Below are 15,922 nucleotides of genomic sequence, written 5' to 3' on the forward strand. Positions count from 1 at the left end.
TCTCTCTCCCTGGCTGTAGGTATCTAGTTGAAGTGTATCTAACTGTCTCTCTCCCTGGCTGTAGGTATCTAGTTGAAGTGTATCTATCGGTCTCTCTCCCTGGCTGTAGGTATCTAGTTGAAGTGTATCTAACTGTCTCTCTCCCTGGCTGTAGGTATCTAGTTGAAGTGTGTCTGTCTCTCTCCCTGGCTGTAGGTATCTAGTTGAAGTGTATCTAACTGTCTCTCTCCCTGGCTGTAGGTATCTAGTTGAAGTGTGTCTAACTGTCTCTCTCCCTGGCTGTAGGGATCTAGTTGAAGTGTATCTAACTGTCTCTCTCCCTGGCTATAGGGATCTAGTTGAAGTGTATCTATCGGTCTCTCTCCCTGGCTGTAGGTATCTAGTTGAAGTGTATCTAACTGTCTCTCTCCCTGGCTGTAGGTATCTAGTTGAAGTGTATCTATCGGTCTCTCTCCCTGGCTGTAGGTATCTAGTTGAAGTGTGTCTAACTGTCTCTCTCCCTGGCTGTAGGTATCTAGTTGAAGTGTATCTATCGGTCTCTCTCCCTGGCTGTAGGTATCTAGTTGAAGTGTGTCTAACTGTCTCTCTCCCTGGCTGTAGGTATCTAGTTGAAGTGTATCTATCGGTCTCTCTCCCTGGCTGTAGGGATCTAGTTGAAGTGTATCTATCGGTCTCTCTCCCTGGCTGTAGGGATCTAGTTGAAGTGTGTCTAACTGTCTCTCTCCCTGGCTGTAGGGATCTAGTTGAAGTGTATCTAACTGTCTCTCTCCCTGGCTGTAGGGATCTAGTTGAAGTGTATCTATCGGTCTCTCTCCCTGGCTGTAGGTATCTAGTTGAAGTGTATCTAACTGTCTCTCTCCCTGGCTGTAGGTATCTAGTTGAAGTGTATCTAACTGTCTCTCTCCCTGGCTGTAGGGATCTAGTTGAAGTGTATCTATCGGTCTCTCTCCCTGGCTGTAGGTATCTAGTTGAAGTGTATCTAACTGTCTCTCTCCCTGGCTGTAGGTATCTAGTTGAAGTGTATCTATCGGTCTCTCTCCCTGGCTGTAGGGATCTAGTTGAAGTGTGTCTAACTGTCTCTCTCCCTGGCTGTAGGGATCTAGTTGAAGTGTGTCTAACTGTCTCTCTCCCTGGCTGTAGGGATCTAGTTGAAGTGTATCTAACTGTCTCTCTCCCTGGCTGTAGGTATCTAGTTGAAGTGTATCTAACTGTCTCTCTCCCTGGCTGTAGGTATCTAGTTGAAGTGTATCTAACTGTCTCTCTCCCTGGCTGTAGGTATCTAGTTGAAGTGTGTCTAACTGTCTCTCTCCCTGGCTGTAGGTATCTAGTTGAAGTGTATCTAACTGTCTCTCTCCCTGGCTGTAGGTATCTAGTTGAAGTGTATCTAACTGTCCCTGGCTGTAGGTATCTAGTTGAAGTGTATCTAACCTCTCCCTGGCTGTAGGTATCTAGTTGAAGTGTATCTAACTGTCTCTCTCCCTGGCTGTAGGTATCTAGTTGAAGTGTATCTAACTGTCTCTCTCCCTGGCTGTAGGTATCTAGTTGAAGTGTATCTAACTGTCTCTCTCTCTCCCTGGCTGTAGGTATCTAGTTGAAGTGTATCTATCGGTCTCTCTCCCTGGCTGTACTGTCTCTCTCCCTGGATCTAGTTGAAGTGTATCTAACTGTCTCTCTCCCTGGCTGTAGGTATCTAGTTGAAGTGTATCTAACGGTCTCTCTCCCTGGCTGTAGGTATCTAGTTGAAGTGTATCTAACTGTCTCTCTCCCTGGCTGTAGGTATCTAGTTGAAGTGTATCTATCGGTCTCTCTCCCTGGCTGTAGGTATCTAGTTGAAGTGTATCTAACTGTCTCTCTCCCTGGCTAGGTATCTAGTTGAAGGTATCTGGTTGAAGTTGAAGTGTCTTGTCTCTCTCCCTGGCTGTAGGTATCTAGTTGAAGTGTATCTATCGGTCTCTCTCCCTGGCTGTAGGTATCTAGTTGAAGTGTATCTATCGGTCTCTCTCCCTGGCTGTAGGTATCTAGTTGAAGTGTATCTATCGGTCTCTCTCCCTGGCTGTAGGGATCTAGTTGAAGTGTATCTAACTGTCTCTCTCCCTGGCTGTAGGTATCTAGTTGAAGTGTATCTAACGGTCTCTCTCCCTGGCTGTAGGTATCTAGTTGAAGTGTGTCTAACTGTCTCTCTCCCTGGCTGTAGGTATCTAGTTGAAGTGTATCTATCGGTCTCTCTCCCTGGCTGTAGGTATCTAGTTGAACTGTCTCTCTCCCTGGCTGTAGGTATCTAGTTGAAGTGTATCTATCGGTCTCTCTCCCTGGCTGTAGGTATCTAGTTGAAGTGTATCTATCGGTCTCTCTCCCTGGCTGTAGGGATCTAGTTGAAGTGTATCTAACTGTCTCTCTCCCTGGCTGTAGGTATCTAGTTGAAGTGTATCTAACTGTCTCTCTCCCTGGCTGTAGGTATCTAGTTGAACTGTCTCTCTCCCTGGCTGTAGGTATCTAGTTGAAGTGTGTCTAACTGTCTCTCTCCCTGGCTGTAGGTATCTAGTTGAAGTGTGTCTAACTGTCTCTCTCCCTGGCTGTAGGTATCTAGTTGAACTGTCTCTCTCCCTGGCTGTAGGTATCTAGTTGAAGTGTATCTAACTGTCTCTCTCCCTGGCTGTAGGTATCTAGTTGAAGTGTGTCTAACTGTCTCTCTCCCTGGCTGTAGGTATCTAGTTGAACTGTCTCTCTCCCTGGCTGTAGGTATCTAGTTGAAGTGTGTCTAACTGTCTCTCTCCCTGGCTGTAGGTATCTAGTTGAACTGTCTCTCTCCCTGGCTGTAGGTATCTAGTTGAAGTGTATCTATCGGTCTCTCTCCCTGGCTGTAGGTATCTAGTTGAAGTGTATCTATCGGTCTCTCTCCCTGGCTGTAGGTATCTAGTTGAAGTGTGTCTAACTGTCTCTCTCCCTGGCTGTAGGTATCTAGTTGAAGTGTATCTATCGGTCTCTCTCCCTGGCTGTAGGTATCTAGTTGAACTGTCTCTCTCCCTGGCTGTAGGTATCTAGTTGAAGTGTGTCTAACTGTCTCTCTCCCTGGCTGTAGGTATCTAGTTGAACTGTCTCTCTCCCTGGCTGTAGGTATCTAGTTGAAGTGTGTCTAACTGTCTCTCTCCCTGGCTGTAGGTATCTAGTTGAAGTGTGTCTAACTGTCTCTCTCCCTGGCTGTAGGTATCTAGTTGAACTGTCTCTCTCCCTGGCTGTAGGTATCTAGTTGAAGTGTGTCTAACTGTCTCTCTCCCTGGCTGTAGGTATCTAGTTGAACTGTCTCTCTCCCTGGCTGTAGGTATCTAGTTGAAGTGTGTCTAACTGTCTCTCTCCCTGGCTGTAGGTATCTAGTTGAACTGTCTCTCTCCCTGGCTGTAGGTATCTAGTTGAAGTGTGTCTAACTGTCTCTCTCCCTGGCTGTAGGTATCTAGTTGAACTGTCTCTCTCCCTGGCTGTAGGTATCTAGTTGAAGTGTGTCTAACTGTCTCTCTCCCTGGCTGTAGGTATCTAGTTGAACGGTCTCTCTCCCTGGCTGTAGGTATCTAGTTGAAGTGTATCTAACTGTCTCTCTCCCTGGCTGTAGGTATCTAGTTGAAGTGTATCTAACGGTCTCTCTCCCTGGCTGTAGGTATCTAGTTGAAGTGTGTCTAACTGTCTCTCTCCCTGGCTGTAGGTATCTAGTTGAAGTGTATCTAACTGTCTCTCTCCCTGGCTGTAGGTATCTAGTTGAAGTGTATCTAACTGTCTCTCTCCCTGGCTGTAGGTATCTAGTTGAAGTGTATCTATCGGTCTCTCTCCCTGGCTGTAGGTATCTAGTTGAAGTGTATCTATCGGTCTCTCTCCCTGGCTGTAGGTATCTAGTTGAAGTGTGTCTAACTGTCTCTCTCCCTGGCTGTAGGTATCTAGTTGAAGTGTATCTATCGGTCTCTCTCCCTGGCTGTAGGTATCTAGTTGAAGTGTGTCTAACTGTCTCTCTCCCTGGCTGTAGGTATCTAGTTGAAGTGTATCTATCGGTCTCTCTCCCTGGCTGTAGGTATCTAGTTGAAGTGTATCTATCGGTCTCTCTCCCTGGCTGTAGGTATCTAGTTGAAGTGTGTCTAACTGTCTCTCTCCCTGGCTGTAGGTATCTAGTTGAAGTGTATCTATCGGTCTCTCTCCCTGGCTGTAGGTATCTAGTTGAAGTGTGTCTAACGGTCTCTCTCCCTGGCTGTAGGGATCTAGTTGAAGTGTATCTAACTGTCTCTCTCCCTGGCTGTAGGTATCTAGTTGAAGTGTATCTAACGGTCTCTCTCCCTGGCTGTAGGTATCTAGTTGAAGTGTGTCTAACTGTCTCTCTCCCTGGCTGTAGGTATCTAGTTGAAGTGTGTCTGTCTCTCTCCCTGGCTGTAGGTATCTAGTTGAAGTGTGTCTAACTGTCTCTCTCCCTGGCTGTAGGTATCTAGTTGAAGTGTATCTATCGGTCTCTCTCCCTGGCTGTAGGTATCTAGTTGAAGTGTATCTATCGGTCTCTCTCCCTGGCTGTAGGTATCTAGTTGAAGTGTATCTATCGGTCTCTCTCCCTGGCTGTAGGTATCTAGTTGAAGTGTATCTATCGGTCTCTCTCCCTGGCTGTAGGTATCTAGTTGAACTGTCTCTCTCCCTGGCTGTAGGTATCTAGTTGAAGTGTATCTATCGGTCTCTCTCCCTGGCTGTAGGTATCTAGTTGAACTGTCTCTCTCCCTGGCTGTAGGTATCTAGTTGAAGTGTATCTATCGGTCTCTCTCCCTGGCTGTAGGTATCTAGTTGAAGTGTGTCTAACTGTCTCTCTCCCTGGCTGTAGGTATCTAGTTGAAGTGTGTCTAACTGTCTCTCTCCCTGGCTGTAGGTATCTAGTTGAAGTGTGTCTAACTGTCTCTCTCCCTGGCTGTAGGTATCTAGTTGAAGTGTATCTATCGGTCTCTCTCCCTGGCTGTAGGTATCTAGTTGAAGTGTATCTATCGGTCTCTCTCCCTGGCTGTAGGTATCTAGTTGAACTGTCTCTCTCCCTGGCTGTAGGTATCTAGTTGAACTGTCTCTCTCCCTGGCTGTAGGGATCTAGTTGAAGTGTATCTATATCGGTCTCTCTCCCTGGCTGTAGGTATCTAGTTGAACTGTCTCTCTCCCTGGCTGTAGGTAATCTAGTTGAAGTGTATCTATCGGTCTCTGTCCCTGGCTGTAGGTATCTAGTTGAAGTGTATCTATCGGTCTCTCTCCCTGGCTGTAGTTATCTAGTTGAACTGTCTCTCTCCCTGGCTGTAGGTATCTAGTTGAACTGTCTCTCTCCCTGGCTGTAGTTATCTAGTTGAACTGTCTCTCTCCCTGGCTGTAGGTATCCAGTTGAAAAAGGGACAGGAGCAGCAGGAGCAGCAGGAGAAGAGAGAGCCTGTAGGGAACGACGTGGCCACCATCCTCTCCAGACGCATCGCTGTCGAGTACTCCGACTCCGAAGATGACTCAGAGCTGGAAGAGAACGACTGGTCCGACTAACACACGCACATCACTCACTCAAAAGCTGAAAAGCACATACATGTGCACGTTCACATCCACACAAAACATAAACCACCAAATGGTTCACTGAGTGTACTAAACATGAATAACACATCCCTAATATCAAGTTGCACCCCCCTCCTCCTTTTGCCCTCAGAACAGCCTCAATTCGTAGGAGCATGGACTCTACAAGGTGCTGGATGTCCTTTGGGTGGTGAACCATTCATGATACATGATAAAATTGCTGAGTGTGAAAAACCCAGCAGCGTTGCAGTTCTTGACACAAACATGTGCGCCTGGCACCTACTACCATACCCGTTCAAAGGCACTTACATGTTTTGTCTTGCCCATTCACCCTCTCATTGGCAGACATACACAATCCATGTTTCAATTGTCTCAAGGCTTAAAAATCTTTCTTTAACCTGGCTCCTCCCCTATACCGATACTGATTGAAGGGGATTTAACAGGTGGCATCAATAAGGGATTATAGCTTTCACCTGGTCAGTCTATGTCACAGAAAGAGCATGTTTTGTACATTCAGTCTATATACTGTCATTATAAAGAGAACAGTTGTCTATAGTTTCCACAAACTGCAGTGCATGCATAGTAAGCAGAATTTAGTGCATGTTTTGTGTTGTACACTCAGTGTATATATAACAACAAAACATAAACAAAAACACACACATACAGGATGTATTTGTACATGATATAAGCTGGGTGACCCCTGGTCACATGTAGCACTGCTGGTAAATCAGACTCCTGCATCAGCTGCTGAAGGGTCCAGAACTGGACCTCTAGCGGTGTACTCAAGATGCACACTATTGGGTTCAGCTGCTATACTGACACTAATTGCAACTAAATGTTCAATTCAATACTATTACTGTTAACATTTTAAAACTCTCAAGCAATGCTCGGGCATCTTGAATACACCCCAGGAGACCACAGTGTGTCTCTGTATAATATGTTATCCATAATAACACTAGTAAAGCCCTGTTTGTGGCACCCCAGGATTGGCACTCATCTCATGTATAGTTACAGTCTTAATAAGGGCCTTACTTAGAGAACCCCTCCTTGGGAAGACAGTCTACAGTCTACAAGACAGTCTTTTTTCTAATGTTTTTACTGAAACACTTAATCTAGGACTGAGACCAATGTTTATGTGTAGATTATAGCAACAGGAAGATGAAGAGAAGTCAAAAGAAACCGTGTGGACTGTGCTGGTCAGGGTAGCGTTCAGAAGGAACCGTGTGGACTGTGCTGGTCAGGGTAGCGTTCAAAAGGAACCGTGTGGACTGTGCTGGTCAGGGTAGCGTTCAGAAGGAACTGTGTGGACTGTGCTGGTCAGGGTAGCGTTCAGAAGGAACTGTGTGGACTGTGCTGGTCAGGGTAGCGTTCAGAAGGAACCGCGTGTGGACTGTGCTGGTCAGGGTAGCGTTCAGAAGGAACTAAGTGGACTGCTGGTCAGGGTAGCGTTCAGAAGGAACCGTGTGGACTGTGCTGGTCAGGGTAGCGTTCAGAAGGAATCCCATGTGGACTTTGCTGGTCAGGGTAGCATTCAGAAGGAACCATGTGGACTGTGCTGGTCAGGGTAGCGTTCAGAAGGAACCGTGTGGACTGTGCTGGTCAGGGTAGCGTTCAGAAGGAACTGTGTGGACTGTGCTGGTCAGGGTAGCTTTCAGAAGGAACCGTGTGGACTGTGCTGGTCAGGGTAGCGTTCAGAAGGAACTGTGTGGACTGTGCTGGTCAGGGTAGCGTTCAGAAGGAATCCCGTGTGGACTGTGCTGGTCAGGGTAGCGTTCAGAAGGAACTGTGTGGACTGTGCTGGTCAGGGTAGCATTCAGAAGGAACCGCGTGTGGACTGTGCTGGTCAGGGTAGCGTTCAGAAGGAACCGTGTGGACTGTGCTGGTCAGGGTAGCGTTCAGAAGGAACCGTGTGGACTGTGCTGGTCAGAGTAGCGTTCAGAAGGAACCATGTGGACTGTGCTGGTCAGAGTAGCGTTCAGAAGGAATCCCGTGTGGACTTTGCTGGTCAGGGTAGCATTCAGAAGGAACCGCGTGTGGACTGTGCTGGTCAGGGTAGCATTCAGAAGAAACCGTGTGGACTGTGCTGGTCAGGGTAGCGTTCAGAAGGAACCGCGTGTGGACTGTGCTGGTCAGGGTAGCGTTCAGAAGGAACCGTGTGGACTGTGCTGGTCAGGGTAGCGTTCAGAAGGAACCGTGTGGACTGTGCTGGTCAGGGTAGCGTTCAGAAGGAACCGTGTGGACTGTGCTGGTCAGGGTAGCGCTCAGAAGGAACTGTGTGGACTGTGCTGGTCAGGGTAGCGCTCAGAAGGAACTGTGTGGACTGTGCTGGTCAGGGTAGCGTTCAGAAGGAATCCCGTGTGGACTGTGCTGGTCAGGGTAGCATTCAGAAGGAACCGTGTGGACTGTGCTGGTCAGGGTAGCATTCAGAAGGAACCGTGTGGACTGTGCTGGTCAGGGTAGCATTCAGAAGGAACCGTGTGGACTGTGCTGGTCAGGGTAGCATTCAGAAGGAACCGCGTGGACTGTGCTGGTCAGGGTAGGGTTCAGAAGGAACTGTGTGGACTGTGCTGGTCAGGGTAGCATTCAGAAGGAACCGTGTGGACTGTGCTGGTCAGGGTAGCATTCAGAAGGAACCGCGTGGACTGTGCTGGTCAGGGTAGGGTTCAGAAGGAACTGTGTGGACTGTGCTGGTCAGGGTAGCATTCAGAAGGAACCGCGTGTGGACTGTGCTGGTCAGGGTAGCATTCAGAAGGAACCGCGTGTGGACTGTGCTCGTCAGGGTAGCATTCAGAAGGAACTGTGTGGACTGTGCTGGTCAGGGTAGCATTCAGAAGGAACCGCGTGTGGACTGTGCTCGTCAGGGTTTTGTTGGAACAAATGGGAGAAGATGTTTTGAAAGTGTTTTCCTACTGTGTTCCTTCTGAAGGCAACAGGTGTGTGTGAGGGAGTGGCCTGAGAGGGAGGCTGTATTCCATCATCCACACTCAAACATTACCCCATGTGCTACACTTAGGAGGATGCACAGCCAGCATCGTTTCCTTCTAAGTGGTACTCTAGTATGGATATTGGAACGTAGCCTGAGTGTGTGAGTGTGTGAGTGTGTGAGTGTGTGAGTGTGTGAGTGTGTGAGTGTGTGAGTGTGTGAGTGAGTGAGTGAGTGAGTGAGTGAGTGAGTGAGTGAGTGAGTGAGTGAGTGAGTGAGTGAGTGAGTGAGTGAGTGAGTGAGTGAGTGAGTGAGTGAGTGAGTGAGTGAGTGTGTGAGTGAGTGTGTGTGTGTGTTTGTGTTGTGAGTGAGTGTGTTTGTGTTGTGAGTGAGTGTGTTTGTGTTGTGAGTGAGTGTGTTTGTGTTGTGAGAGCGTCTGATTGGAGATAGGGAAGGATGAAAGGAGGCTTAATGGATAACAGCTGTCTAATCGCTTAGTGATGTCTAGCAGAGATATGGAAGATGAAGAATAGATTGGATTGTGTTTAGGGTTGTCATGGTTATTTTTAGTGTGAACTCTGTAAACGTTGAACTCTGTGACCCTGAGAATAAATACAAATATGAGGAATAACGATTGATATTCACAATGTTGTGTCTGTGTCTCTTTCCTGTTGCACTGTTGTCATGGAGACAACACTGGTGCTGACACTGACCGAGCAGTTTCCATGGTAACAGTATTGCTAGCCAGGATCTTTGGGACGTCCCTACCCTATTGAAGTTGAAATTTAAAATGGTTAAGGTAAAGGTTCAGAATAGGGCTAGGGTTATTTAAGAATGATTGTTACTGGGATTCCGGATAGCACTGACCCAGCTAAGAAGGGAGTCACCATGGGAACAGAGGAGCGGCGAGAGGCACTGAGCCAACGGATGCAGAGGGAGGATAAACAAACCAAACCAACACAGGGGTTTTGTTTTTCATACACAGCACATTATTTTAATATAAAATTAACAAGATCTCTCAATTCAGTAAACTAACCAAAGCAATACAAAGTTACAGCTAACACCTTGGAAAAATATACACCTTGTTCACACAATGTCTTACAATATCTCAGTTAGTGCAGGGATTCTCAAAGTGGGGAGCAGTATTTTTTTAAATTAATATTCCCAACAGATTCCAGTAATTTGGCCAAGGGATCCGTGGAATAAGTTCAGAGGGTGTGATACAATACATGTACATTAAACAAAAATATAAACGTAACATGTAATAATTTAAAAGATTTTAAAGGACATCAGTCAATTGAAATGAATTGATTAGGCTTTGATCTTTGGATTTCACATGAATGCATGTCCTTGGATATCCTGCAATAATTTGCTGTTGAGACTGTTCTGTTGTTTATTGATTTTATTCATGGAAATTCACTGCAAATTCATTACTTGGGAGCCAGGCCCAGCCAATTAGAATGGGTTTTTCCCCACAAAAAAGCTTTATTACAGTCAGTAATATTCCTACAGGTGAAGAACCCGCATGAAATTATCTGGCACTAGATGTGGTGGACATTCCTGCTCTGGTGGACATTCCTGCAGTCAGTATGCCTATTGAACGCGCCCTCAAATCTGTGGCATTGGGTTATGTGACAAAACTGCACATTTCAGAGTGGCCTTTTAATGTCCCCAGTACAAGGTGCACCTGTGTAATGATCATGCTGTTTAATCAGCTTCTTGATATGCCACACCTGTTAGGTGGATGGATTATCTTGGCAAAAGAGAAATGCTCATTAACAGAAATGTAAACAAATTAGTGCACAAAACTTGTTGTGAGCATTAAACATTTCTGGGATATTTTCAGTTCATTTAACAGGGACCAACACTTTACAAGTTGTTTACATTTTTGTTCAGTATAATATTATTGATATACAATTTATACTGTTAACCCTAAGCAACATGGGCTTGGGAAGCTCACAGGGATATTTGTATCCACAGTACATTTTCTAACTCAATAGTTAATTGTATTCCCCCAAACTAGTAGTGGTGCGGTGTGGGTAAAATCACTGGGGAAGCCAAGCCAGAGAGAAAAGCCACATTCCAACCTATGTGTTGTGATAATTGCATTGTTTGCTCTGTAACCTGTTAGTTCATATGCCTTGACACTGTGATATATACTGTAGGCCTAAAGGCCGAGACAATGAGAAGACACAGTGGCAGAATAAACTCAACCAGACTTTTGTTTCATCACAAAACCAGAGAGCAACCTCTGTCTGGTGAAGACCACAAAGCATATTGAATGAAACAAACAGTTACATGATCTACAGCACGGTCAATCAAGTTCATGTTTCTGACATTTTAGGACTACTGAACAACTATTGATTTAGAACCACAGAGAGTTACCTCTAGTCACAAAGACAACAGGAGCTGCTTCCACTATTCCAGCAACATTTCAACTTCATCAAATCACCTATGCTTAGTCTAATACAATGACAATTAAAAGATACCAAAAAAAATTGTCCAATCAACGTAAGCTAAATACCTGTATGTTGTTTTTCTTCCAAAAAATAAAGTGCATTTCACGTTTAACACAGAGTATACGTCTACACAAGATGCAGTACTGTAGGGTCCCCTGCCCCACACATTCTGAAACCCATAGAGGTGTTAAAAGACTTGTATTTAGCTCTGGATCGGGGTACCATACCCCCCAAACCACATGATTCACCCACAATGCTTGAAACCCCAACCACTGGCCACAGTAGAAATCCCTCCAACCACATCTCAGTTCAATATGACACTTTACGGTGCAATTACACTGCACAATAATAGTTTAACATTAGATGAATATGTATTCCTAACAGAGAAGTACTGTATCAAACCCACACACAAGTGGTTCCTTTGTCTACTCAATAATGTGAAGCCCTTGTTTTCACCTATGAAAGCTCATCGTGAATCATGAAAGATTGACATTACTGTACATGAGAGAACATTCATCAAACAAGGTAGGCCCGGTTCCATTTCCGTCCCTAGCCCTTAGCTCATTGGTCTGGCAGATCCTCAACGTTTGGGGTAGGTGTAAGCAGTACTGTGACAGCACCATCTAACCCTCCAACAGGCTAATCTGCTAAGTAAAGTATATGCCATACTGCATTCACCTATCCAGACTTTGCAGATCTGCCTAAAGAAGGGGGTGGGATTGGGGGGAAGGGGCTAGGGTTGGAAATGTACACAGACTGTAAAATTACAATAAAAGGGGGTCAAATTTGATGTCATTCTAATACGGTGCACCTGAGTCCCCCTTGGATCCTGCAGCAGGTAGCAGCATACGTGATGTCAGAACACCCCTATAATGATAAGCTCTATTTACAGAATCTAATTGGTCAACAGAATGCCATACAAAATAAACAATCATTTCTTTACCAATTCATTCAGGAATACATTAAAATACAAGATACTTTGGATACATCATAATTCAGACGAGACAACCCTGAGAAAAAAATATAGAGACTTTCAATAAATATAACAAAATAGATTATTCTTCAAAGGTAAAGGAGAGTGTTTTCTTGGTATTATTGTTTGTCTGTGAAGAGCCACCAGAACCTGTGATAACGTTAGAGGTCATTTCTCCATCAGTCACGTGACGGCGTTGCCTTCACCCCTCACTACGGCTCAGAGTCAGCCGTTGCACACGTACACCATACAGGACTAGCTTTGCTTCTACTATTCATTTAAACATATCCTTCTCTATTTCATTCCTGTGGTGGAATTTGTCACTTCTCTCAGAATGATAGGAAGACAAGCAAACAATTTCCTCTGAGGTCAAAGGGTCACACTGGAAGTAAGTCCTCAGAGCCACTGTCCCCATGGAGACAGATATACAGGAGGTCTGTGCTGCTGATCACAAACCCCCATACAAGCCATAGAAATATAATGAATTCTATTTCTATGGTACACAGATCACACACTCAGGGGCCATGCAACTCAAATGCACAGAAACATTTTCCTTATTCACAGACGCTTAGGTTCACAAAGACAGATGCAACTGAAAACTTGTAAGATATTTTCTTACCGAGTCCAATTTCATTCATTGTAAGATATTGAAGAAGACCATTGCCAGAGAATAGAGCAGGAGATTCCGAAATAAAAAAAGGCAGTGACATTGTAATGACTAATGACAGAATACTGGGCGGTGGCAGTCTGTATCCTGTCCCATTCACATTTTCAAAAACAAAACACATAAGTCAAGATCTGATTTCCCATTTGGAGAAATCACATACAGCACAAGTCTTGGGAAGTTGAGTCCTTGTTTGGGCCTGGTGTATGAGGACTCTGCTAGACATCGCAGAAGGACTGTTGGTTGCTGTCGTCGTATATCATCATGCTGGAGGTGGTCATGTTACTGGGGAGAGGCTGTTATTGCTGACGGGGTATTTCTATCGGTCCATGAAGTAACTAACACGTAGTTACTGCTGCGCGCTGATATGACGGGGTAGAATGAGGATCTGGAAGCGCTTAAGAACGTGTACCGTAAACTCACTCCGCGGATAGTGAAATATCACCATGGAGCTACTGCCTTACATATTTTTCGATAGCTCAAATGGTTGGTACCTTGACAAGGAGGGCGATCACGTGTGCTAGAAAAGTGGAAGTCCTGGGTTCGATCGTGACTCGGTGTGAGCGAATCAGGAGGAATTGGCAAGCAGCCGATTTAACACTGGCTAGGGTCAGGAGGTGGTGGGCATTTGTCAGCCAGGGTAAGGAAGTGGTTCTAGGAGGCAGGAGACATCCAAAGCTGAAACAACAAGACTTGTCACTGCTCTCTCCTTTCTTGCTATCCAAAGATCTGAACCAGATATTGTGCCAGGGTCTGTCACTTAGGATATTGGTCATCTGGATATGGCCAGTCATATATGTGGTATAGGGAAAGAGAGGGGTGGGTTTAGGGGTCTATATTCTATATGTACATTGTGAATTTCAATGATCATACATTTTTTCTGATTGGCTCAACATTCATAGATTATTGCATTCAGGGTTTTTTTTTCACAACAGGATGAGGTACAGAGTAGCAATTAGAAGACTATTGAAGTGGACTGCTGATGATGCCATTTTCATGAAAAAGGAAAACAAATATGATTGCTACTTTATATTTTAGAGTGCTTTTTAAATTCACAAACCACATATTAGGATAATGTATTAGGCCTGAGTGTGACTGACTGATTTGATTATAACAGGTGGGGAGAGGGGAAGAGTGATAGTGAGCGTTTAGCCAACAGGCCTATTAGGGGAAACGGTTTACATTAAAGTCCTATGCAACATGCAACATGCAGGTTGAAGGTTGAGGTGAGGACCAGGCGTTTTCATAACCTAATGGACAGGCTAAGAGATCAAATTAATAGAAAAATACATTCAGTTGCAACAACACCCAGCTGGTCTAACTGCAAACTGAGGCGCTTGAACAACCAACTCGATTCACAGAGGGAACATTTCACACTCTACATTCAAGAACAGTCAGCCTGCCTCCCCAATGTGCCTGCAATGCCCAATGAAATAGGTGTGATTAGTTGACCTGTTTATGTATGAAGAAGTGGAGGGATAAAACAGATATCAAAACGATCAAAGCCTGGCCTTCCCATAAAATAAAGGCATTTGGAGGGTTAATGGTGTGTGCTACAGGTATCAGGGGACTTTCCTTCCCGAGGCTGTTGTCACCTCAGAATGGAAAGCGAGCAGAACATCCTAATAACCTACATTCTCACATGCTCGAGGGTGGGGGCTTTAAAGGCAAATAGGGAGAGATGAAGAGAAATAAAAGTGGATGGAAGGAGGGAGGGAGGGGAAGATAGGTGCCCGCTCTCCGCCTCCGCGGCTTTGTTTCTTTGCATGGAGTCTGTGTCGGACGCACGGCGTGCGGATCACAGAGCACCCGGGCTATTTTTAGCCTCCCATGGTTATCTGTCTTGCAAGGCACGTTCAGAGTGCAGCAGCGAGACAAGGTGATTGCCCTCAGCCCGACTTCAACTTGTATGCATCTTGATAATCGCCCCAACTCTGTCATCCCTCACTCCACTTCTCCTCCTCTCTTCCTCCTTCTCTGTCCGTGTGACATCCTATCTTTTTGTACACACACACACACGAGCCCTTTATCTGATGTTTCGGAAAGTGGCACAATCTTTAATAATCTAATAATAATCTCTCAATCCTTTTGAGGAAAAAAGCCCACATCAGTAAAAGCAGCTAAAATGACTATGCACGCAGACCGTCCTTTCCAGCCACCTGCCTGAGCCCAGGCTGCCTGTATGCCTTCCTCCCTCTGCCCAGGGCACCTCTCTCCTTCCCTCCCGGGACCTGGGTCTGGGTCAGACGTGGCTAGGGGTCCGGGCCCTGTGGGCCACCCTGGCCGGTATACAGCCACAACACACCAGCCACAGAGCCTTCTGGATGTCCTGGTTCCTGAAGGCGTAGATCACTGGGTTGATGACTGAGTTGTAGGTGGCGGGCACCAGGGTGGCGTATGTGTAGAGAGGTGGGTACGTGTAGTCGGCGACCAGTGAGTAGACGGTGAAGGGCATCCAGCAGGCGGCAAAAGTCCCCAGGATGATGGCCAGCGTGGACACGCCATTCCTGGTTGTGACGTAGTGGGGCGAGGCGGACAGGAAGTGATGCTGCAAGGCTATCTGGTGGGCGTGGTGCATGACAATCTTACAGATCTGCACGTACAGCTGCAGCATGAGGCCGAACAGCAGGAGGAAGGATACGGACAGCACCACCACGTTGTTCTTAGTCAGCGGGCGCACCACGCTGCATGTCGACTCCTCCACCAGGCAGTTCACCCCCGTGACGGGAAGTAGGCCCAGGCAGAGAGACAGTCCCCAGAGGAGGACCAGCATGGTGTAGGTGAAGGCGGCAGTGCGCTCTGAGTTGTAGGTCAGGGCGTAGTAGAGTGACAGGTAACGGTCTATGGTGATGGCCAACAGGCTGAAGACGGAGGCTGAGAAGGAGGCCACCACCAGACCAACAGTCAGCAGCTGAGCCGAGTCAGACCTCAGCAGGTAGGCCAAGGTGAAGTGGAGCACCAGGCCCAGACCAGCCAGGAGGTCAGCCAGGGCCAGGCTGCCGATCAGCAGGAACATGGGGGCTCGGAGAGACGGGTTCTGCCAGATCACCAGTACCACCAGGGCGTTTTCACAGGCGATGAGGGTCCCTGAGGAGCACAGCAAGATGTCCCAGGGATTGACCAGGAGAGGGGGCAGTGGGGGGAAGGAGCCCATAGGTGGGTAAGTGGCGTTATCTGTGAATCCGTCTCTGCTGCTGGACCAGACAGTGGGGTCAGAGGTCAGCCAGCTGGGGGTGACTGATGCCTCGTAGTCGTTGCTCATTTTGGCCCGTCTGGAAACACATGCGCTATTATTATAAGAGATCACACACGCACACGTGAATCCATCCATACAAACACACACACACACATAA

General features: G+C 46.5%; 2 protein-coding genes across 3 annotated transcripts in view; one reads left to right on the forward strand and one right to left on the reverse strand.

The window, feature by feature from the left end:
* Positions 1-8,752, forward strand: part of LOC124039550 (wiskott-Aldrich syndrome protein family member 3-like) — a 28,831-nt gene extending 20,079 nt beyond the window's left edge. For both annotated transcript variants that reach the window (XM_046355646.1, XM_046355645.1), the window contains exon 9: positions 5,369-8,752. In XM_046355646.1, the coding sequence (XP_046211602.1) occupies positions 5,369-5,526 (158 nt within the window). In that variant the 3' untranslated portion in view covers positions 5,527-8,752. The remainder of the gene's footprint in view (positions 1-5,368) is intronic.
* Positions 8,753-14,313: 5,561 nt separating this feature from the next.
* On the reverse strand, positions 14,314-15,831 carry LOC124039129 (G-protein coupled receptor 12-like). Its single transcript, XM_046355015.1, has one exon. The coding sequence runs from the start codon at positions 15,829-15,831 to the stop codon at positions 14,812-14,814; it is 1,020 nt and encodes a 339-aa protein (XP_046210971.1). The 3' UTR covers positions 14,314-14,811.
* Positions 15,832-15,922: the final 91 nt, after the last annotated feature.

The sequence above is a fragment of the Oncorhynchus gorbuscha genome, linkage group LG07 (genome assembly GCF_021184085.1).
Source record: "Oncorhynchus gorbuscha isolate QuinsamMale2020 ecotype Even-year linkage group LG07, OgorEven_v1.0, whole genome shotgun sequence".
NCBI lineage: Eukaryota > Metazoa > Chordata > Actinopteri > Salmoniformes > Salmonidae > Oncorhynchus > Oncorhynchus gorbuscha.

Bases quoted from the DNA above. Each gene is read 5' to 3' on its own strand.
- LOC124039129 (XM_046355015.1), bottom strand. From the start codon at position 15,831: ATGAGCAACGACTACGAGGCATCAGTCACCCCCAGCTGGCTGACCTCT.